Source organism: Pteropus medius, unplaced genomic scaffold (genome assembly GCF_902729225.1).
Source record: "Pteropus medius unplaced genomic scaffold, Ma_sr-lr_union100, whole genome shotgun sequence".
NCBI lineage: Eukaryota > Metazoa > Chordata > Mammalia > Chiroptera > Pteropodidae > Pteropus > Pteropus medius.
In genome coordinates, this window is record NW_024342471.1 from 18,914,231 (window position 1) to 18,936,326 (window position 22,096).

The 22,096-nt window shown below is 42.5% G+C and overlaps 1 protein-coding gene and 1 long non-coding RNA gene across 5 annotated transcripts in view; one reads left to right on the forward strand and one right to left on the reverse strand.

Moving 5' to 3' along the window:
• Positions 1–4,626: 4,626 nt before the first annotated feature.
• Positions 4,627–11,241, reverse strand: LOC120603790 (uncharacterized). 2 transcript variants are annotated; one of them, XR_005653126.1, is made up of 3 exons: positions 11,111–11,241; positions 8,741–8,958; positions 4,627–6,945 (listed from the first exon to the last, which is right to left on the reverse strand). It is a non-coding gene; the product is annotated as an uncharacterized LOC120603790 (long non-coding RNA). The 2 variants fall into 2 exon arrangements; XR_005653127.1 differs by lacking the exon at positions 11,111–11,241 and adding an exon at positions 10,578–11,104.
• A 76-nt stretch (positions 11,242–11,317) lies between these two features.
• SLC9A8 (solute carrier family 9 member A8) overlaps positions 11,318–22,096 on the forward strand; it is a 59,657-nt gene continuing 48,878 nt past the window's right edge. For 2 of the 3 annotated variants that reach the window (XM_039864572.1, XM_039864574.1), the window contains exons 1-3: positions 11,318–11,675; positions 13,535–13,713; positions 19,334–19,414. In XM_039864572.1, the coding sequence (XP_039720506.1) occupies positions 11,650–11,675; positions 13,535–13,713; positions 19,334–19,414 (286 nt within the window). In that variant the 5' untranslated portion in view covers positions 11,318–11,649. The other variant, XM_039864575.1, reaches the window with a different exon arrangement.

The following is a 22,096-nucleotide window of genomic DNA, read 5'->3' on the forward strand; positions in this document are numbered from 1 at the left end:
TGGGAAACTATGTATGTGTTAGCTCTTGCAAGAATTATTTCCATCTTACAAATGAAAAGAGTTGAAGCCCAGAGAGATTAATCAACATATCCAAAATCACACAGCTAATAAGCAATAGATTAGACAGAACAGGGGCGGGGAGGATAGGAGGACTGTGAGCATGGAGATGCCACATCATTATCCGAGGAGCAATGGGAACCATGGACCACCTGCTGGGACCTATATGGTCAGCCTCTATTCTGTTTGGTCAGTGGCTGGGTTATGCCAGTTGCTAAATATTTCAATATCATCCCTCTTATTAATATATATCATTGTTTTATGGCTTTAACATTTAAATAAGTGGCATCAAACTAAGAGTTCACCCCTGAAAGTTCCCCTTCTCATTCAATATTATATTTTTGAGACCTGTTTAGATCTAGTTTACTCGTTTTTCTTGCTCAGTGGTATTCCTTTATGGGACATGCCACAGTTTATTTACCCACTCATCTGCCGACGCCTATCCAGTCGATTTCACTTTGGCTCATTGTGGATGAAGGTACCACACCCATCTTTGCATGTGCTAGAGCTTCTCTGGAGTGGATATGTGGAAGTGGGGTTGCTGGTCACGGGGTGCATGCATTTCAATTGCCAAACAGCAGTGTATGAGAGTTCCTATTTCCCCACTTTCTCACCAATGATAATACCACTATCACGTATGAAACGAGTTACAAGCCAGGCAGCTTTCTCAACGTTTAACGTGAAATAACTCACATAACCCTCCAAGAAACTTTGGGATAAAGACATTATCATTCCCACTTGACAGATAGAGAGATAGAGGCACAGAGAAGGGGAAGTAAGTGGCCCCAAATCACTCGGCTAGGAATGGCAGAGCATGGAAGTAAGTGGCCCCAAATCACTCGGCTAAGAATGGCAATGGGAGAGGCTGCTTCCAGAGCCTGAGACATTAACCACTCTTCTGTACTTCGGTATTTTCTGATTTTCAAATTGTCAGTCCGCCCATGGCTGTGAACACATCGCTAAGTGTTTAGACTTGCATTGCCTGCTTTGCAGGGACTTTGAGGATCGTTCCATCCATTTACTGGCCAGTCAGGTGTCCTCTTTGGAAAAATGCCTATTTATAGCCTGGGCTGTCCCTGAATTTCTGATCTTCAAAGTAAATGCTCCTGGAGGTCAGAACTCCAGGCAGGGCCTGGCACAGAGTGGGCGTGTGGTAAAAATGTATCAGACTGAACTGTCAATGTCACTCAGCCTCCCTCCCAGAAGCCCAATGCTAATTTAAACCTGCTGATATTACTGGCCCATCGCCTGTGTGCAGGGTGCATGGGCAGCTCCCTGGACCCAAACCCATTTCCCTCTCTGTGGAAATCCAACTTTAGTCCATCTCCCTGACCTCACCTCCTGCAATTCCTCCCTCCCTTGTTTTTCATGAACCCACTGGATGTCTTCCTGTCCCTTCAGTCAGCCTAGTTCACTCCCAGCCCAGGACCTTTGCATGTGCTGTTCCCTCTGCCTGGAACACACTTCCCATGGCAATTCCATCTTATCTTTCAGGTCTCAGCTCAAATACCACCTCCTCAGAGAGGCTTGTTTAGAGGAAACAGAGGCATGAAGAGATTGAGCATCATTGCCAATAATGATACAGATGGAGCATTGGTAAGATTTTTGAATCATGTTATCTTATTACTTCCAGTTTGTTCTATATTTCCAATTTGTTCTAAAATGGTGATGTATTTCTTCATGAATGTTTTTACTCATATTTAAAATTAATTAAGAGCCAATCCTGAAAGGACGAATGAGTTTCTGGGGTTCTGTTTCTTCCTGGCTCAACACTTCAGCAGGGTTGAAATAAGATTCTGGTATTTTGCAACCTCCAGGAACTCCTTAATCCTCACCGTCACCACCACCACCACCACCCCTATCCCCTGCTGCCTGACCACTTGCTGTCCTTAGCTATGAATCATAAACCTGAAAGCAATCCTCAGATCCAAAGCCTCTCTGCTAAACAGCCTCCCTCTACTGTGGATATTTGTGATCTGCAAAGTGAACATAGTAAAAGCACTTACTTTGCAGGGTAGTTATAAGGATTCAATGTTGCGGTGCTTAAAAAGTATCTAGCAGAAGGAAGGTTACTACTGTGTGGGAACTGGATGGCGTGATGAGTTTGGAATGAAACAAACCCTGGATGAAAGTCCTGCTCACTGTCTGATCTGAAGCAATTCGCTTGATCTCTCTGAACCTCAGTTTCCCCATCTGTGAAATAAAAATTTAGAAAATTCATAATGAGTCCATTAGAATGCCTTTGGCTAGAAGGAAGAAGATAATAAATTTCAAACTGGCTTAACTGGAACAGGCTAACTAGCCTCCCCTCACGGGATGGTGGTAGATCTAGCAGCCTAATAATGATATCCAGGACCCAGATTCTTTCCGTCTCTGTTCTGCTGTCTATGGTATTAGTTTCATTCCTGAGGCTGTTCTCCTCGTGATCATAGGATGACTGCTAGGAGCTATCAGGGCTACAAGCATCTTCTTTTATGTCAGGTAGGAAAATAGGGTCACTTCCAGACCCTCTCCTGAAAGAGTAAGGAAGAACTTTCCTGGCAAAAGTCTCCTCATTTCTCACTGGCCGGATTTGTGTCAAATGCCCATTCTTGAACCAATCTCTGGCAAAGGGGATGCAATTCTCATGACTGGCTTAGACTAATTGAGTCCCAGGCCAATGGCTGGGCTGGAACGGATGTTAAGGAGTCAACTATACTGTAAACCTGCCTTGAAGTATTGCACGGGGGATGAAATGAGATCACGCTTGCAAAGTTTAACACATAGTAGGGGCTCAACAAATAGTAGTTCTTATTACTATAATTATCAACATCATTATCATTATTTGGGGGCTTTAGCATCAGACAAACTTCAAATAAGTTTCTCTACTACTTTGCTGTTTGGCCTTACAAAAGTTTCTGACCTTCCATTCTACTCTGTAAAATGGAAGTAATTGTTCATATCCTGTGGCAAACAGTTAATGTTCAATCAGTGCTGATCATGCTTTTTCCTGTTTTTGACCTTCCAGTAGCAACTTGGTGGCCTCTTCCCCTCCTCAGTAGATATGACTTAAGTGTGGAAGACTCTCCCTTCTGTCTCCAGTAGTAGACGCATGAGCCTCGTCTGAATTTCTATATCCCTCTGGCCAATGCATTTGATTCATAGAAAGCATGCGATCCAAACTGGACCAATGACAGGCAGTTCTAGAACTTTGCTGAGCTGGAGATCATCTTAGTCACCTTGAGAAGAGACTGCCTGAGAGTGAAGCCAACGGAAAGGAATGCAGAAATAGGAGAGAGGCAGAGGCCTGCTAACACTGTAGAGCTTCTGGATCCAGCCATGCCTGAACCAGGGATACCACTGGGCTTTTCCTTACGTGACCCGATTCTCCTTTAGACGAGTTTGAGTTTCTTGTTGCTTGTAATGATGAGTTCAGAGTCAAGCCTAGCCCGACTGAAGTAGGGAATCAGAAAAGGAGGTAGCCTTCTGAGGGCAGGACCATGGCCTGTCCAAATCAGCTTGATGACCCGAGAATTTTGCCCAGGTCAATGCATAGAGTAGAACTCAAGAAGTTTCTATAGTTAAAAGTACAAACAGTCTGGTGAGTATCCCTCCAGACTTTTTCTCTATGGTTATAATAAACAGACCTATACACACACAGAGTGGTATATTTTTATGAAACTGCAATCACACTGTACATCTTCGGTTCAAACGCCACCTCCTCAGAGAGGCCTTCTATGGCCACCCCATCTATGTATCTTTGCCTCTGTCCCATCTCTTACATCTTAACATTTTTCATTATTTAAATTAATTTATTTTGTTTTATTGTGCATTGTCTGTCTCTTCTTCTAGAATATAAGCTTTTGGGGTTTTTCTCTGCTTCCTATTGCTATGTCCTAGTTCCTTTAAGAAAATGGCTGAGTGTTTGCAATACCCATTTCTTGAATAAATACTGTTCTGTAGTTGATTGGTTTAACTGAGCAATGCAATCACAAACATCTTTCCAGGATAATAGATGTGAATCTGCCTCCATTTCTGAGATGAATGCATGGAATTCTATTGAATGGGCCATTTTTGTTTTCTCAAACCCTGTTGAATGACTGGAGGTGAAATAAACAGCCAAATGAAGAACCAAGGAATGGGTGTGTTGGTACCTCCTTTCCTGCAACACGGAGTAGGGCAGGAGGAAGGAGAACCCACCCAGCCTTTAACAGGCTCTTCTCCTGATTCACAGGGAAAGGATTTGAGCAAACATGGATGACTTAGTGCTCTAGCAAGAATTTCCCGGGCAAAAACATTCATCAAACACACAAAGGTAAAGACAGGCAAACAATTATTCATTGAAGACAGAGTTGTTTATTAAGCTTCCACTCCCAAATGGAATTAAGTAAATTTTTTCTGATTACAAAAGTAGTATTGGCTTAATATTATTATTTTCTTCAGACAATACAGAAAAGCATGAAGGAGAAAGTGAAAAAGTCATAATTTTAGAGCATTTTATAAATTATCTCATAGATTTTTCAATGCATGATCATGTATCTAAACCCTAAAGTATGTTTGGGCTATTTTTTTTTATTCAACAGTAATAGCTAAAGTTTATTGAGTACTTATAGTGCATATGCTAGTCGCCCTCTGTGTATTAATTCATTTTATCCTATAATTGTTCTGTGTAATGAGCACTATTATTAACCTCATTTTACAGATGCGGAAGTTGAGACAAAGATAGATTAAGTAATGTAGCCAAGGTCACACAGCTGTAGGTGGCCAAGCCAGGATTCAGACACAGGTAGTCTGGCTTCAAGGCCCATGACCTTAACCACTACAGCACATTGCCAAGGCCGAGCATAGGCCCTCTCCTGAGTTAATATTCATAGATATGAGTCATCATTTTCAGTGTCTGCAGCTACTCTTCTGTTAATGGATAATTGAGATTTTTCTAATTTTCTCCTATTCGGAAACAGAGAAGAATTTCCCCTTTGGTCTTTAAATGAGGTAGGAAAACTGGTTAGAGGCCACCACAACCAGTATTTCTAACCCAGGAAAATCAATAAAGGGGCTCAGCACCACTTGGAAGCAGTCACCCCACTATGCACACATGTATCATCTGGGGGAGTTCCTTTTATTTGACAAACATCTGTAAAGTATTTATCAGGTGCCTGTCAGGGTTCTAAAACTTCAGGAATATTAGTTCATTTAATCCAAAAAATAATACTCTGAAATACATACCAAGGGAACTGAGGCACAGGGAGGGTAATGTGCCCAGGATGACAGAGGTAGTAAGTGGCAGTGCTGGGATTCGAACTCTGTAAATTTGGCTGCAGTGTCTAATTTCTTAACTCTTTTTCTTTCACGCCTTGGCCCAAGTAAACCAGCCTGGGGCCTCAAAGCGAGCCTGCCTTTGGCTGAGAACTGAAGGCAGCAAAGCGAACATCATTTTTTTCTCCTTTTAAACCACTTCCAGCTCAGAGTTCTTAGGTCCTAAGTCCATGCAGGCCCCACTGGGTTCTGCGCTCAGGGTCTCACAGGCTGGAGACGAGATGGCAGTCTGTCTCTGTCTTCAGCTGGAGGCTCTGGGAAGAATCCACTTCCAGGATCATTCGGTCTGTTGGCAGAATTCAGTTTCTTACAGTTGTAGGACTAAGGTCCCGATTTACTTGCTGCTGGTGGTAGAGGCTATATTCTCTCTGAGACTAGAGGCCTCCTGCGTTCCTTGTCATGGCCCCCTTCACTTTTTATTTAAGGCCATTATCTTAACTGTCTTACAGATTTATCTTGAATAAAAGCCAAAGCAACAGGGAAACCCCTTAGAAACAGGTGCTCAATGGGACTTTTCTTTTGTTTCAATTTGGGTTAGGGCCCCTGTGCTGGCATGAAAGAGCTGGATCATGTTTGCTGGGCCAGGAAAGGGGGGACTTCCCCAACCAGCCCACTAACCCTTAGCTCATCACCCACCTTGGGGGTGTGCAAAGGGAGACCTGAAGATTACTGAGGAGAACATGGCGGTTGAAAGTTTCCTTGGAGAGAGTTTTTTTGTGCTACTGTGTACATAGCATACAAAAGGTGCTTAATCCATATTTAATGAATTATGCTCTACACTATTATAGTTAGTAGAGCTCCTGAGAGTCCAAAGAGGATGACAGATAATAAGGAAGTAAATTTTCAAAAGAAACAGAATATTATGCTAACTGAAAGAAGCCAGACACGAAATGGTATATATATAATTCCTTTTATATGAAATGTTCAGAATAGACAAATCCACAGAGACAAAAGGTAGATTAGGGATTGCCAGGGCGTGGGGGAGAATGACTGTCAACAGATACGGCGGTTCTGGTTGGGGTGATGGAAATGTTTGGAACTCAAATAGTGGTGATGGTTGGACAACATAATAAATATACTAAAAGCCACCGAATTGCACACTTTTAAACAATGCAGTTTGTTATATGAATTACATGTCGGTAATAATTTTTAAAACATTTTTAAAAGAGGGGAAAAAACAGGACACTTTCACATGGTGACACATACCATGAGGACAAGAAAGGAAAATGTTGGAAGAGATAGTAACTGGTTGGGACAAGTGTGCAGAGTGGTGGTTCCTGACGGCCCCTCTGAGGAAGCGACATTTGTGACGGGATAGAAATAATGACCAGGAGGCAGCAATATAAATATCTAGAAGAAGGTAGATGAAGGATCAGTATATACAAAGGTCCTGAGGTGGGGCCATTTTTGGAGAGCTTCCACGTTGAGGGACTAACTGCTTTCACGTGCCACTGTACCAGGCCCAAGCTCTATGACGACACAGCCCCTTTGTTCGGGACCTCGCCCTTATGTATCTCTTCATCTGGCTATTGATTCTCAAGAGTAATGACGTTGACAGTTCGAATATTCCAAAGAGAAGCTGTAAAGTGCTACCTGTAAGTAAAAAAGAACGTTTAAAATGGCATCTGTGGCTTACCTTGCATTCCTATGGAATGCACTCCTAGGCCCTCTCCAGGTGTAAGTGTCCAGGAAGAACTTATTTATGAAAAACAACAGACACACCTAAATACTGCTGTCAGTGCGCTGAGTCCCTTCCTCATCATAGGCTGGTACATGGTGCCTCCCTGGATGCTTGGCATGCAACATGACTCTATTTACCGTCCAACAGTGACGTGCCAGGAGACCAAGGGCACAATGCTCATATTGATGAGCATTGACGTGCCAGTGACGTGACAGTGATGTGACAGTGACGTGCCAGGAGGCCAAGGGCACAATGCTCATATTGATGACTTTTAAGCATCCACAGATCCACGTAAAGATATGCTCAATTAAATTATTGACTGAAATGTAGGAGGAAAAAGAGTCCTGAGGTGGGGGCAAGCTTGACCCGTTCAAAGAGCAGATAAGTGAGCAGAGCTGCAGCCCAGTGAGTTGGGGTACAGTGGGAAAGGTACGCGAGACAACCAGAGACCCCTGCAAAGGCAGGAACTAGACCGAGCAGTTTGGGTTTTGTTCAGAGCAAAATGGGAAGCCGCAAAACGCATTTGAGCAAGAGAGTAACATGATCCGATGAATGCTTAAAAAGGACTGCTTGAGCTGCGGGTAAAGTAAATGGCAAGTGAGTAAGAGCAGAAGCAGAAAATGTTAAGTAAAGCCCTTTGACACTCTCCCTGTCATGAGGAACACTTAACACATGCCAGTCATCTTTCGTAAACTCGAAATGTGCCAGTTTGTCATATTTATTTAAAAACAGGAAGTCAAGGCCATGGTTATTTGATATTTCTATCGTTGATACTGCTTCACCTCCCTATTCTGAGTCACCAAGCTCTGTCAATTCTTCCTCCCCACCCCACCCCCACCTTCCTCTTTGTATCCTTCTCACTGTCCCCATTCTGAGACCTGGTGACAAATGGAAACACTAGTTTCCAGGCTGCCACTGGACATACCTTTTTCCTTTCTCCCTTTAAAAAATACCACATTTTTTTCTCGTTTCTCACCATATATCATTGCCAGGAAAAAAAAATATTAAAAAATAACAAATAAAAAAAAAGAAATACCCATGATCCAAAATTCAGAGACAACCATGATCAAAACAACATGTTAATATATGTTATTCCTGTCTTTTTTTATTCTTTTGTTTTTGATTTTATGTGTATCTAGGTTGCACATGTACATAAATTGAAGTGTCAAATTTCATGAAAACAGAAATTTCCACTTCACCTTTTCCTCCTGATATCCTCTCCCCAAAAACAATCACTTTGACCTCTTTCAGTTGATTTTTTTGATATTTAATTCCATGTCTCTAAATAACATGCATCTATTTCCACCTCTAAATTTCTCAGTTTTTAGTATAATCTGCTTTCCCACTATCAGATAAGGGTTCTACTCTCTTTCCTTCCCTACACTTGGCCCCAGCACATATATATGCCTTTCCCATCCCCCCATCCTCTCAAGGTAGTTATAATCTTGGTGAGATCAATATTTACTATTTATATAATTGTGACTATGTAAATGCCATTCACAGCTGAGCTCTGTGGTAAATGATAATGTGCTTTGCTTTCCTGAATGGCTTTTTAGTTTTGAGTTAATAATTGTTTTGTTCCCTTCCCTCATCCCAAGTGGACCCAATTTTCTCAATATTTGTTATTAGTTCAACCCCAAACTTTTTGCCAGTGTTCCAAGTGACCTCTCAACACCTTCCAATGTGCCAGAAATTACATTCATTTACCTTTTTGAAGAAATCTCGCTGGACCCTTCAGACATATTGGAATCTTGACTGATTAGCCCATCTGGTGCATAGCTGTCATCCCGGAGCCCTCCTTTGCCATCATCTGGGGATTCCATTTGCTTCTATCTTGTACTGGGTTTCTGCTTTCTATATGTAGTGTCCAGCGGGTCATCACCGTGGGCAGCTGTAGCTCAGTCTCACTGGGGAACTCTGGGAAACTGTTTAGAACATGCACCTCAGAGTTGTCCCACCCAGGGGCGAGGGAGCGGAGCTGTTCACTCTCTCCCTGTCATTGGTTGTCATTCTCCTACCAGTCACTGGCTGAGTGTTCTTCTGGGAGCAGTTGGCTCCCCAGCACAGCTGGCTCGTTCTATGGTGGCTTTCCCATTGTGACAGCAGAGTGGAGTTGTTGTGGCAGAGCTCAGACTGCAATATTTACTGTCTGGGTCTTTATAGAAAAAGTTTGCCAACCCCCGCTTTAGATTGATTGGTCAGGAAGGGCCTCCCTGAGGAGCTGACATTTAAGATGAGACCCGAATGACCACATTGGGTGTAAGAAGGCAGAGAGAACAGAGAACAAAGGTCGAGCTTTCTCTTTAATCCTATAAGAGCCTTTCCAAAGGCTTCTGTCAAAATTATGATGGGATCCAAAGGCTCTGAGGGTGCTGTGGGGTCCCAGGGTTACAGAGCCCACAGGTTCTGAGTTGGGGTATGGAGCCAGGACTGTCTAGCGCCAGAGTCTTCCATGCCCTGTGCCAGCCCCTTCTCAGCCTGGCAGGGCACAGGAGCCCGAGAACTGCCTGTCAAATGGCTTTATTTGCCTTCCAGGGGCAATGACCAGGGATTTTAGATTAATTCCCAGGAATAGGTGAGAAGGGCCTGGGATTTGCCCACAGGCCTGAGAGCAGATGTTCTGTGGCCTCCTGGTTGGCAGGGGGCCCATGATTGCCACAAAGCCTGGATCTGGACCTGATAACAGGCAGGGGTAGTGAGTGGATGGCAGATGAAATGGGGCAGCCATCGGTGAATCCAGGGCTCTGCTTCTCTCCTGACTGGCCCACAGCCTGCAGCCTGATTCAAGAGGCCTACCCCCAGCCCATAGGGGCCTGACTCCAGCTGGGTAGGGTTTTCTGGGACTGGAAGAAAAGTGACAGCCTCAAGCCCTCCGTCAGAGAGAACCCAGCTCTCAATCCTTATGGGCCAGTTTATTTTTCACCAGGCTCTGCCCATGCTAAGGGAGGAAGAGAGGCTCTTAGCCCCATTTTGGAGCCAGAGAAATTAAAGCAGTAGAGAGCAACAGGGGGTACTGGTTAAAAATGCAGACTCTACACCTGAATCCCAGCCTCAGCATTTGCCCGCTGTGTGACTTCAGGCGAGTCGTTGACTTCTCTGGGCTTCATTTTAAGAATTATGATAATATCTGCCTCAAAGAAATGTAAAGAATTAAGGAAACAATAGCCCAGGACCACACCCACAGGAAGGACTCAGTAAACCTTGGCTGATCCTAAGCACATTCTCTCAGCTTTGACAATAGTTCGAAGAGGTCTTGGTGTAGCAGAGGACTCTGGGTTTGAGCCAGACGGGTCTCTTCTCTGCCCAGGGCGAAAAGCTGACCTCGTCCTTGACTCCTCTATTTTATATGCCACGATCCATCAGCAAATCCTGCCTTCAGTATGCACCCAGAGTCCAACCATTCCTGCCCTCTCCATGGTATCACCTTAACCTAAACTGCCATCGACTCTTCACCAGATTATAGGAAAGGCCTTCCAGCTGGTCTGAAGGCTTCCATCCTTGCCCGCCCCCCCCCCCACCCTGACCTCCCCTCCCCGGGACTTACCCCAATTCTGCACAAGCAAAGGGGTCCCAATAAAAATCAGGTGGTAGCACTCTTCTTTTCAAAACCCTTCTGTTTCCTAACACATCTAGAGTTAACTATTTATTCAACGTTCATTTATTATTGAGTACCTACTATATGCCAGGTATTGTTCTAGGCACTAGAGATAAAACAGAACAAAACAGGCAAAAGCCTCTGCATTCTGGAAGTTTACATTCTCTTGGAAAGAGAAAGATAATAAACAAATATATAAATAAAATACATTAGGTGTTATGGAGAAGAATAACTCGGGGAAGGAGATGGGGTTTGGATTCTGAACAAGGTGGTCAGGGAAGGCGTAAGGACAAGGTAAGGGTTAAACAAGAAGCCTGTAAGTGAGAAAGGTAGGAGCCAAGGGGCAACCTAGTAGCAAGGTAGTCATGTACCACTTTACAGCTGTGATACAGTTTTGCGAAATGTGTCTAGGTGATTTCATCATTGTGCAAACATCATAGAGTAAGCTTACAAAAGCCTAGATGGTTTAGCCTACTACACACCTAGGCTTCGTGGTATACCACCATCATATGTGAGGTCCTCCATTGACTGAAACGTCAGGCAGCACATGACTGTATTCTAGACAAAGCGATCAGCAAGTGCAGAGGTGGCAGCGTGCCCAGTGTGTGACAGCTGAGGAAAACTGAGGTCACACTGGGGAAGTGCATCCGTGGGGTCCCTCTGCCCAGCCCAGGCTTCTTTCCTAGCATTTAGCGTGGTGACGTCCTGGACACTGGGTGGAAAACGCTTGCTCTCAGGGTGAATCACAGTGCCCTCACGGGGAGTTTCCCTCAAAACGTCCCCGCTTTGTGATGGGAAAAAGCCGAAACCTCATGGGGCCAGAGGGTCACGAAGCCCTGACAGCAAGCGCGTCCTGTAAGTGCCATAGGTCTCCTCCCACGCCAGAGCAATAGAGATGGAGAGACGGAAGACCCGCCCGCGCGCGACCGAGGCCCCGCCCCCTCCAGCGGAAGCCGGAAGCCAAGAGCGGGCCTTGCTAGCCCCGAGACGCCCAACTCTGTGATCTGGGAGGCTCCGCAGGATGGGGGAGAAGATGGCGGAAGAGGAGTGAGTGGGCTTTCCCAGGGCGGCGGAGGCGGCGGGGCTGGGCCCCGGCGGGTGACAGCTAGCGCCTCAGGCCGCCCTCCGGCCCCGGAAGGCGGAGCTCCTTGTGCCGGTTGGCCAGGACTGACCATGCCGGCGCCTGCGAGGAGGGCGGGAGGGACAGGCCTGGGCCGAGCCCGGCCCTGCAGCCTCCTTGAGGTCGGACCCGCGGGCTGGGGATCGGCCGCCCAACGCAGGCCTCGAAAGCCGTCTGGCGGAAACCGCAACCCACAGTTCACTTTCCCAGTTTTCGGTCATCTGATGAGTACGGAACGCTCCGCCGCCTCCCCCACGAAGTCCCCCACTCCCTACGTAATCTGTCGCCTCCACAACTGTAACGATCATTTTTTGCATCTTTCTCCTTTACTGAGTTTCATCCATTAACTATTGGCCATATACTCTTATTTCAGGCTCTGGGCACGTAGTAGTGAAGGAGGCAGACCAGGAGCTGCCCTGTGGGAACTTCCATTCTAGTAGGGAAAGAAGACCTTAAATAGACAAGATGATTTCAGTGCTCTGAAGGAAATGGAATAGTTAGGGTGGAGGGTGTCTACCCAGGAAGAAGTGATGTGCCAGCTGAAACTTGAATGGCAGAAGGAGGGATCGGAGAGGGAACAGCAAATGCAAGAAAAGGCTTAGTGCCTTTGAGGGACAGAGAGGCAGGCAGGATGGCTGGAATGTAGAATAGAAGCAAGGGGGCTAGCCCTACAAAATGAGATGGGGGTGCAGGGGTGGGAGGTGTCTGTGTCCTACAGATACTTCTGGAAATGGAACACTCATTCCATCTCCGTACCTGCTGGGCACAGTCTATTGCATGTTATAGATGCCCTGTCTATGTTTGTGGAATGAGTGTGTAAAAATTAACATGGAACCCCATGGTTGAAATTTCTCTCCCTTATCTGACAGCTTTTCAGATATGTCTCTTGGCAGGATGGTCCTTTCAGTCACTTTATTTATTGAGCATCTGCTCTGTCCCAGACACTAAACTGGTCCTCGGCAGCGCAAAACAAAAGAGGTGATATGGACCAGTGATTTCAAGTTTGGTCTCAGCTCGATTCTGCCACTAACAAACATTGGCCATGTTAATCAACTTTTCTGAGCCTCTCTTGTTCGTGAGCATAAAAGGGAAAGTACCCACCTCTGACATGTTATGCCGATTAAATGTTATGCTGTTACCTAGCCCTGGAATGAAGCAGTCCTCAATAAATGTTAGCTGTTACAATCAATTTCAATGATTCTTATATCAATATTGCACTAGTGTACAATCCCAGCACAATGTGAGGAGCTGTGGGGAACATACGCATTGGGCTGCAGTGGGGTATTACAGAGAAGGTTACACTTGAGCCTTTTGAAATCTGAGAAGAATTTTATAAAGTGGGGTAGGGCATTCTAACCGGATCAACAGTTGGGCAAATTCAAATGGCCTCTTCAACTGTGGATAGAATTCAAGAAAAAATGTAAATTGGAGAAATAAAGGCACCAAGTAAATAATATTAGACCTTGGAGTGTTGAGACTCCAATTTACCTCTTTAAATCCCCCATTGCATGCCAAGGAGCAGGCAGCATTGTTTTCCACACTGACCGGATTCGCCCTGTGCCTCCCTTCTAAGTGGCTGTGTTCATAAGCGCCTGAGGGCATTGGTACTGTCCTGCTGCCTCCGGCAAGAATTTTTAAAAGCAGTTTTTCTCCAAGTCTTGCCTGTTGGCTGCAAGACTTGTGACTTCTGTAAAACTCTATGCCAAGTTCTCTTTATGGCTTTGTGTGTTGATATTTTGGGGCCCTTTTTCCTTTATCTAATTCTGCTTTTTATGTCCCCCAACAGGTTCCCCAATACAACTCATGAAGGTTTCAATGTCACCCTCCATACTACCCTGGTTGTCACTACGAAACTGGTGCTCCCGACCCCTGCCAAGCCCATCCTCCCTGTACAGACAGGGGAGCAAGCTCAGCAGGAGGAACAGTCAAGTGGCATGACCATTTTCTTCACCCTCCTTGTCCTAGGTGAATGCAGAGACACCATCACCTGCCATCTTGAGTGTGTGCACTGTCTGTGTGGTTAACCCCATTTAAATCACTGTTACTTTTCTCAAGTCCTCCATTTGGTTTTCACTTCAAACATTGAGGGACAGTGATCAGTTCATAATTTTATAACAGGGTACTCCTTTTTCTTTATAAAATCATAGAGCTTAGCAGTTCTGAAGAGCCCTTCATGCAGTACCTTAGATGTCCTTTGGAAGAAAGAGTTCAAGAATTTTTGACCTAGAAAGAACCTTGAACATCTAGTTTAGAGGATTTCAAGCTCTGCTTATGAGAGGGCGAGAGAATTTGTGTGTGTGTGTGCGTGTGCGCACGTGTGTGTGCATGCACAGTGGTGGTGGTGGTGGCAGCAGGAGGTATGGGGAGTCAAATGGGAGGGCATCTGAGTTTCTGATGTATTTTGTCACATGTCTATTAAGGTTACATGTAAAAGTTTATTTAAAGGTTTGCCACTCAGTAAAAGATCAGATACCCTTGCCCTAGCACACTGTTGTCTGTAACCTGTCATTCCTTTAACCATGGTCATGACTTTTGCATATCTGTATACCATCAGTGCTGTTATTTACTTATGTAATATTTTTCTTTAAACAAATTCCCTCTCTCATACTTAAAAGCTCATTTTGTTTAACCTTCTCCTTTAACGGATGAGAAAATTTAGGCCCAACAAGGTTAAGCAATGGACGTACCTGGGGTTTGGGAAACTAGAGACTAATATCCAGGTTACCAGACATCAATCAAGAAGTTTATATAAAAGGCAATAACTTCAGTGCCTCCCAGAGATTATAGACAGTAGAAAACTGTGGTAAACAAAAAATCCAGTTGAAACTGCATAACCACTTCAGATTAGCTGACTATGGACAAAATGGCTTAAAATTTGACCCAAGTCCAAACTCTTGTTTGAGAAGTGAAGTTGGCATGTTTACATTCTCTGTTCTTAATGACACTTAGTCATATTTCTAATTGGATCTTTTCAGAAGTATGAGCAGTGCAATCGGACTGCAAGGTGCAGAGTATTCATTAGAACTGTTTTTTGAGAGAAAGTGTCACTTCTTTCACATTTATATTCAGATCGTTAATAGTCAAATAATTTTAATAATATAGTAGTTTTATTTAAAGTCTTAGGACTCCACTTTGTCTCTCATAGATTAAAAAAAAAACTATTAGGTCTGGCTTCTTTCACTTAGCATCTTGTCTTCAAGGTCCATCCACGTAGTAGCACGTGCTAGAATTGTATTCTCTTGTATGGCTGAATAATATTCCATTGTTTAGATATACCACATTGTGTTTATCCATTCATCAATTGTGAACATTTGTGTCGTTTCCACCTTTTGCCTCTTGTAAATAGTGCTGCTATGAACATCTGTGTACACGTTTTTGTGTGGGCAGTGTTTTTATTTTTCTTGGATATATATCTAGGAGTGGAATTGCCGGGTTAAATGGTTACTCTATGTGTAACTTTCTCAGGAACTGCCAGACTTTTCCACAGAGGCCATACCATTTTACATTCTCACCAGCCATGCCCAAGTGTAAATGTCCCATAGAGATTTAAAATACCCAGGTAATTTTTTACCCTGTAAATGTCATTCAGTTCCGTTTCTAGGAAATTACTTCAACAATCATGGACTCTTGTTTTGTTTTCTTTTTCGTTTGTTGTAGTAGCTGAATAAAAAGAAGAAAAGCAGTTCTTTTCTTGATCAAGAAATCTTTGGTTTCTTAATTCTGAAGGAGTACTATGAGTCACATTGTTGTCAGCTTGACATGTTAGACAATATAAAAGGCTCGGAAAAACTTTTGTAATCACTTTTTTTTCATGGGAGGGTGAAAAGCATAAGTAAGACTTTCAAAGTAATTTTCAGGGTGTGGAGCATGTAAGATTATTTTGTGCCAGAGACCACAAAACAGGTTTTTATAATGTGTTTTTTCATCCAGGCAAAACCTGCCCAGTGTTAATACATGTTTGGGGCCAGAAAAGCCTGAGCTATATTTAATAGTACTGTATATTTCTCTTGGATTGTCTTCTCTTCAAACAGATCATAAACCTAGACCCTAGAGTCCCACTAATGTCAGATAGGTTCCATTTTCACCTAATCAGATTCTTAGCAGTTTATGAGTTGATATCTCCACTTTTTATGTGTAGGTCAAAATGTATTCGCATAATGGAATGCTTTTTAAGTAAATTTGAAGGCATTTTTTCCTGTGTTCTTGTATATTACCAAGACAGTATGCTTCTTGTATGTTTATTCCTGATTAGATGTAAATCTGGTAAAGTAAAAAAAAAAATTACTGTTCATAGGTAACTTGCTGACTCACTAAATACATGAACTCTAATAAACTGAAGGAAATTAGTCCATAGTTTATTCTAGACTTCAGGGACTACTAACCTGAAACACATTTGCTACTTTTGTTTACTCTGTTAGTCAAATCCAATCAAGTGGTAACTTTTGTGTCCCATAGCATGTTGAAGGGTTACATTAACATTCTTCTTTGTTAAGAAGGGATGCCAAAACTCTAGTTACTTTTGACTTTTAGAAGCTTGAAGTCAGTAAACTTATACTTACCTTTGCTGATTTCTGACTGCAGAAACAATAGTGAGTCACTGTTATTAACTTGCACTAGAGTTAGCAATTAGTATGATTTAACGCATACATTTTATGGGCCATTAAATTTATTGGAATTATTAAAATTGTCATGTCTAAGTTTTAATGTAGTTTCCATAATTATTACTTCAGGCATGAAAAATTGGAAGCACCTAACTTGTGGTATGCATACCTTCCATACCACAGAGAAGTTTTTGTCCCTTCTTGCTGTTTTTTTTTTCCAGGTGTACTTGAAAACATGTATTGGTGTTTATACATTTGCACATTTAGAACACAGACACGTACAGTACAGGCACATATAACTTGGAGTTTGTTTTAATATAAATGGTGTCCTATAGCTTGCTTTCTCATCTCATGGAATGTCTTGGAGATCTTTGCATGTTAGTGTTTTTTATCTACCTCATCCTTTTTTTTTCTTTTTAAAGAATGTGTATATGGTAAAATAAACATAAAAAAGTTACCACTTTAAAGTGTACAATTCAGTGGCATTTAGTACATTCACAGTGCTGTGCAACCCTCGTCACTGTCTAGTTCCAGGACATTTTCATCACCCCAAGAGGAAATCCAATACCCATTAAAAGCAGTCACTCCCCATTCTTCCCCCCTAGTCTCTAATAAACACAATTCTGCTTTCTCTCTCTGGGAATGTGCCTACCCAGAATATTTCATACAAATGGAATCATACAATATTTGATCTTTTCTGTCTGGCTTCTTTCACGTAGCATCATGTCTTCAAGGTTCATCCATCTTGCAGCATGTGTTAGAATTGTATTCCTTTGTATAGCTGAATAATATTCCATTGTATGGATATACCACATGTTTATCCATTCATCAGTTGATGGACATTTATGTTTTCACCTTTTGACTATTGTAAGTAATTCTGCTATGAACATCTGTGTATATACATGTTTTTGTGTGGCTATCTTTTTGTTTTTCTTGGATATATACCTAGGAGTGGAATTGCTGGGTTAAATGGTTACCCTGTGTGTAACTTTCTCAGGAACTGCCAAGTTTTTCCACAGAGGCTGTACGGTTTTACATTCCCACCAGCCATGCCCAAAGGTTCCAGTTTCTTTACATCCTTACCAACACTTGTTATCTTCCTTTTTTGTTTTGTTTTGTTTTTCAATTATAGCCATCTAATGAGTGTGAAGTTGTATCTCATTGCGATTTTGATTTGCATTTTTCTGCTGACTACTGATGTTGAGCATCTTTTCATATGCTTATCAGTCATTTATAGTTTTTCAGAGAAATGTTTATTCGGGTCCTTTGCTCATTTTTAATTGTGTTGTTTTTGTTGTTGAGTTATCAGTTCTTTACATATTCTGTATACTAGATTCTTATGAGATATGTGATTTACAAAAAATTTTTCCCTTTCCGTTGAATTTTTTCAGACCTCATTTTTTTTTTAATGGCTGAAGACCGTTCCCCGAACCCTATATTTAGCTCTCTCTGTTGATAGACAGTTTTCCTCTTTGCTCTTAAAGGTGCAAGTAGTTGTTTGATTTATTTAAACTTTTCAAATCAGTATTTTTCACCTAGATTGGTGCCAAGAAAGAGCGGAAGCTGATTCAGCTCCCTAATCTGTTATCTACCTACTTCTGTGCTCCTGTGCCTGCCTGTTTAGCTCGCAGACACGTTCTTAGGTCACATATTGTGCTTATGTACTAGAACTTTCTTCTTGCCCTTAGTCTTTAATGTAGGATTTTTCTAACTAGGTTAAATATTTATAATAAAATAACACCACAGATTGATCGTTTAAAGCACAGAATGAAAGGAGGACAAAATTTCTATATTTATAACTGTTTCCTTTCTCTGGCCACCTGGTGCTTTTTGGTGGCACTAAAGATATCTAATTTGTCAATGTGACCAGTTAACAGCCATGCAGATTGTTTAAACATTTCTTTTTACAAGGAAAAAAACCATGAGAATTATTTTAGTATTATTACGATAACACAGTGATTGATGAGGGTATATACCACATAGGTGCCTAAAAAAAGACATGCACACAAACATGAAGTTAGAGTTAGGAATTATTAATGTGAAAGTATACTTTTAATTTTTTTGGTCCAGAAATACTTATTCCTGTTAAATAGTTTTACATCCTTTTGTTTCTTTTTTTTCTTTCATGACAACACTTCTGTGGGGAAAGTCAGATGTTATTCTGATTTCGAGGACTGAGGAATGAAGGTAGCCACGAGGGAGGTGGTAGATGCCATGGTTTAAGGGCACAGGATTGGAATCTGGCTCCACCCTCCAGCACCTACCTCTAAGCCTTGGTTTTCTCATCTAAAATCAAAGGAGATAATAGTAATAATGGCTAGTTAAGAGGGGTGTTGGGGGTCGAATGAGAGCATTTGGAACTGCTCAGTGCAGTGCCTTACTCATGGGGAGCCCTCAACCAGTGGGAGCCCCGGTGCCCAGCTGGAGAACAGGTGCCCCATCTTTAGATCTCTAATGTTCTTATCACTGAACCAAAGTATTTACTTTGTTCTGTTTATAAAACACCCTTGCTTATGTTAAAGGAGAACCGGCCACACGGTAGCAAAATGCTTCGTTTCAACATATTCTGTCGCACTTATACATACCTAAAAGTGATTGATTTCATTGACTTTCTCCTCACCGCGTAGTTTTCCAATTGATGGTTACTTCAAAAAAGTTAGAGATCTTTTCTCAGAATCAGGAAAATTTGAATAATTTTAATAGTTGTATAAAGTTTAAAGTTAGAAAAAAATAAAGGTGTCTGATGCTCTTTCAATAACCACTGGAAAACAAACTAATTCGAGTCTGGAAGGATTTATGGAGAAAATGTCATAAACACTGGGAGTCTACCTCCAGGTTAAGGAATAAGAGGTTGAAAATACCACTGAGGTTTTCTGTGTCATTGACAGTTGTCCATTTTCTTGGTAGCCCTCCAGAAGTAACTATTGCCTTGAACTTAGTGTTTATCATTTAAAAATTTTAACAGTGTCTTATTTTTCCCACAGCTATCTGCATCATATTGGTGCATTTACTGATCCGATACAGATTACATTTCTTGCCAGAGAGCGTTGCTGTTGTTTCTTTAGGTAAGTGCTTATTGGTGGTTCTATAGTGGAAGCAGTAGCCGTAACTGTCATTTTTTTTGAGTGCCTCCCTACTGCCAGGAACCACAAGAGATGTGGGACATACCTGATCTCATTTAATCCTCACTGCAACGAGCCATGAGGGTGTTATGATCCCATTTTACACATGAGGAGACCGTGGCTCAGAGAGGGATGATGACCTTATAAAGGTCACATGGAAGCCCCTCTACACAGCTGGAAGGCCTTTTCTACTTCTAGGGGTACATTGACCTCTGCTACTAGGCTATGCTGACATCCAGCTGAACTAAGGCAAATAATTGACATTTAATTCATAGAGTCACTGAATTTTACAGCCAAAAGGGGCTCTCGCGTCACATTTTAGGAAGGGGAAATGGCTCACTTTAATGTTGGAGTCAAATCTAAAGTCTTCAGAGAGCATTCTGTTCATTCTACCTCTCTTGTTTCCTGTGGCAATTAATTCAAGATAATTAGCCTCTATTTAGAGTGAATGAGTTGGTGTAATAACATGTGAGTTCACATGCAAGTTCATTGAAGTGGTTAGTGAAGGAAGAAGCAGAGATCTTACTAAGGTCAAGACAAAAATGTGGGTGGGGATGCTTAAGGCATTGTAAATAAGGTTTTACCAAGGTCAGCTAAAGCTTTCATCACATTATCATAATGTAGTTACTTTTACTAGTTTCCACTTACCGACCGATGATATTTGATTTTTTTCTTATCACCGATGCTTGATAAGTTGATTTTCTTTGCCTTTTAGATCTTGTTTAGTATATTTAGTAATTCCGTGGTTTAGGTTAGCTTTGGAAATGGACGCTCAGGCTCTGTTCATTCTCCTTACCCTTTCACCACCTGCACTCCTACCGCCCTTCCTACGTTTTCCCTGGACATCACAGTACTACTGAGTGCCAGGCTCTGGCCTATGCGCTTCCGCACTGCCATCTCCTTTAAGCCTCATGACCCCCAGGTGATTCCATATTGTAAGGAAGAGGCACCGTGGGATAGTATTGATCTTCAGTAAAGAGTTGGGAACCAGTTTTACTCAGAATTCCTGTTCTCTATTTTGCAAACTCTTCAGCTGCATATCCTCACAGATTCTAACAACCTAAGCTAACAAGATAGCCCTAGAGCTCTAAGAAATGGAGGACCATTCATTAACATTCTTTTTCTGATGTTAAACACATGGAAAATAACCAACATAGCTAATACTTATTATTCTGGGGCATTCAGTAAAGACGTAAAAAAAACATCCTGAGGAATTTACAGTTTTGCAGTCAGTTTTCATAGAAAAAGAACTATAGTTTGTGTGTATTTAGGTATTGTGCACATGGAAATTTAAATGATGATTTCGATCATTTGGTTTGGAATTTCAAGTTCTGCCCTGTCTCTTGAGTGAATGGACAACTGCAAGTGATTGACCACCTGTACTCGTATTAAGACTTATAGCAGACATTGTCGGTTACCTACCCGAGAGCTATTTCCTCCCTTCTTCCTTCGTAATAGAACCCTTATTTTGATCAGGTGTCTTGCCACAGTGCGCTCAAGGAGTATGGTCCCCTCTGAGTCAAGATTGGTCTTCACCATCACGATGATTCCATTCTCCTTTGCCAAAGATTGGTTGAGAGTTGTGGAGGCAGCAAGGCAATATGAAATCCAGTTCTGGCCAGTGAGACCAAGGGGAAGTATGCTTGGTGGTGGGTTTGGGAAATCTTTTTCCTCTCTGATAAAAAGAGTAATTTTCCTTTCCTTTGATGCCAGTTGTATGAGGATGTGATGCCTGGAGCACCGATGGCCATCTTGCAGTCACTGTGGCTCAGAGACAAAACCAGAATGCTAAAGATTGCCCAGGGGACAGATAGGAAGCAGATTCTTGACTGCACTTTTGTTTTGTTGAATCGATAGCCCTGAAGCTACCTGTCTCGAGCTGCCTGTTATATGAGATGATAAACATGTATCGTTTAAGCCATTTTTAGTCAGGTATTCTTCTACTTGCAGCCAAAAACATCTTAAGTGATATAGGACTGTCTCCATTCAAGGAACAAAATCAATTCAAATTGACTCAAAGAAAATAAATCAGCGGGGGTAGAGTTACGCACCCATTGGCCCAAAAAACTACAGGTGATGTTAGCTTCGGCTGTAGCTGGATGGAGTCTCCTGGACTCAGTTTTTCCCCATTTCTCAACAGTGCTTCCCTTTGTTTTGGCTTCACTCTCAGGCAGGCCTTTATAGCTTCAGGCTCACTATCTTTACAGTAGCAATCAGAGTGGGAAAGGTGGCCTCTTCTTCCTGGTTCCACCAGAAGTTATAGATAAACTCTGACCACGTGGCCACCCCAGAACCGGGTATGCAGTGGAATGGAGTCGGGGGTCAGCCAGGGCTCTCCATCCACAAGGTTCATTTCTTCACTGATGTTGTAGAAATAACTGTAGCCTGTACATCCAGGTCTTGGGACGGATGATGGAAAGTTAAGACTCGTTTTCAATAATTATTTGCTAACTCAGGTGATTAGAACACGAAGAGCACTTCCGGGGAGCGTGCTGGGGTTCAGAAAGTAGTTTTTATTCTATTAGAGGATATTTGGTTGGGATTTAGAAAAGCTGACAAAGCTATCAAAATAGTCCTGCATTTCATAAAGCTATGTAAATTGAAGGAGGACTTCCCCTACTGGAG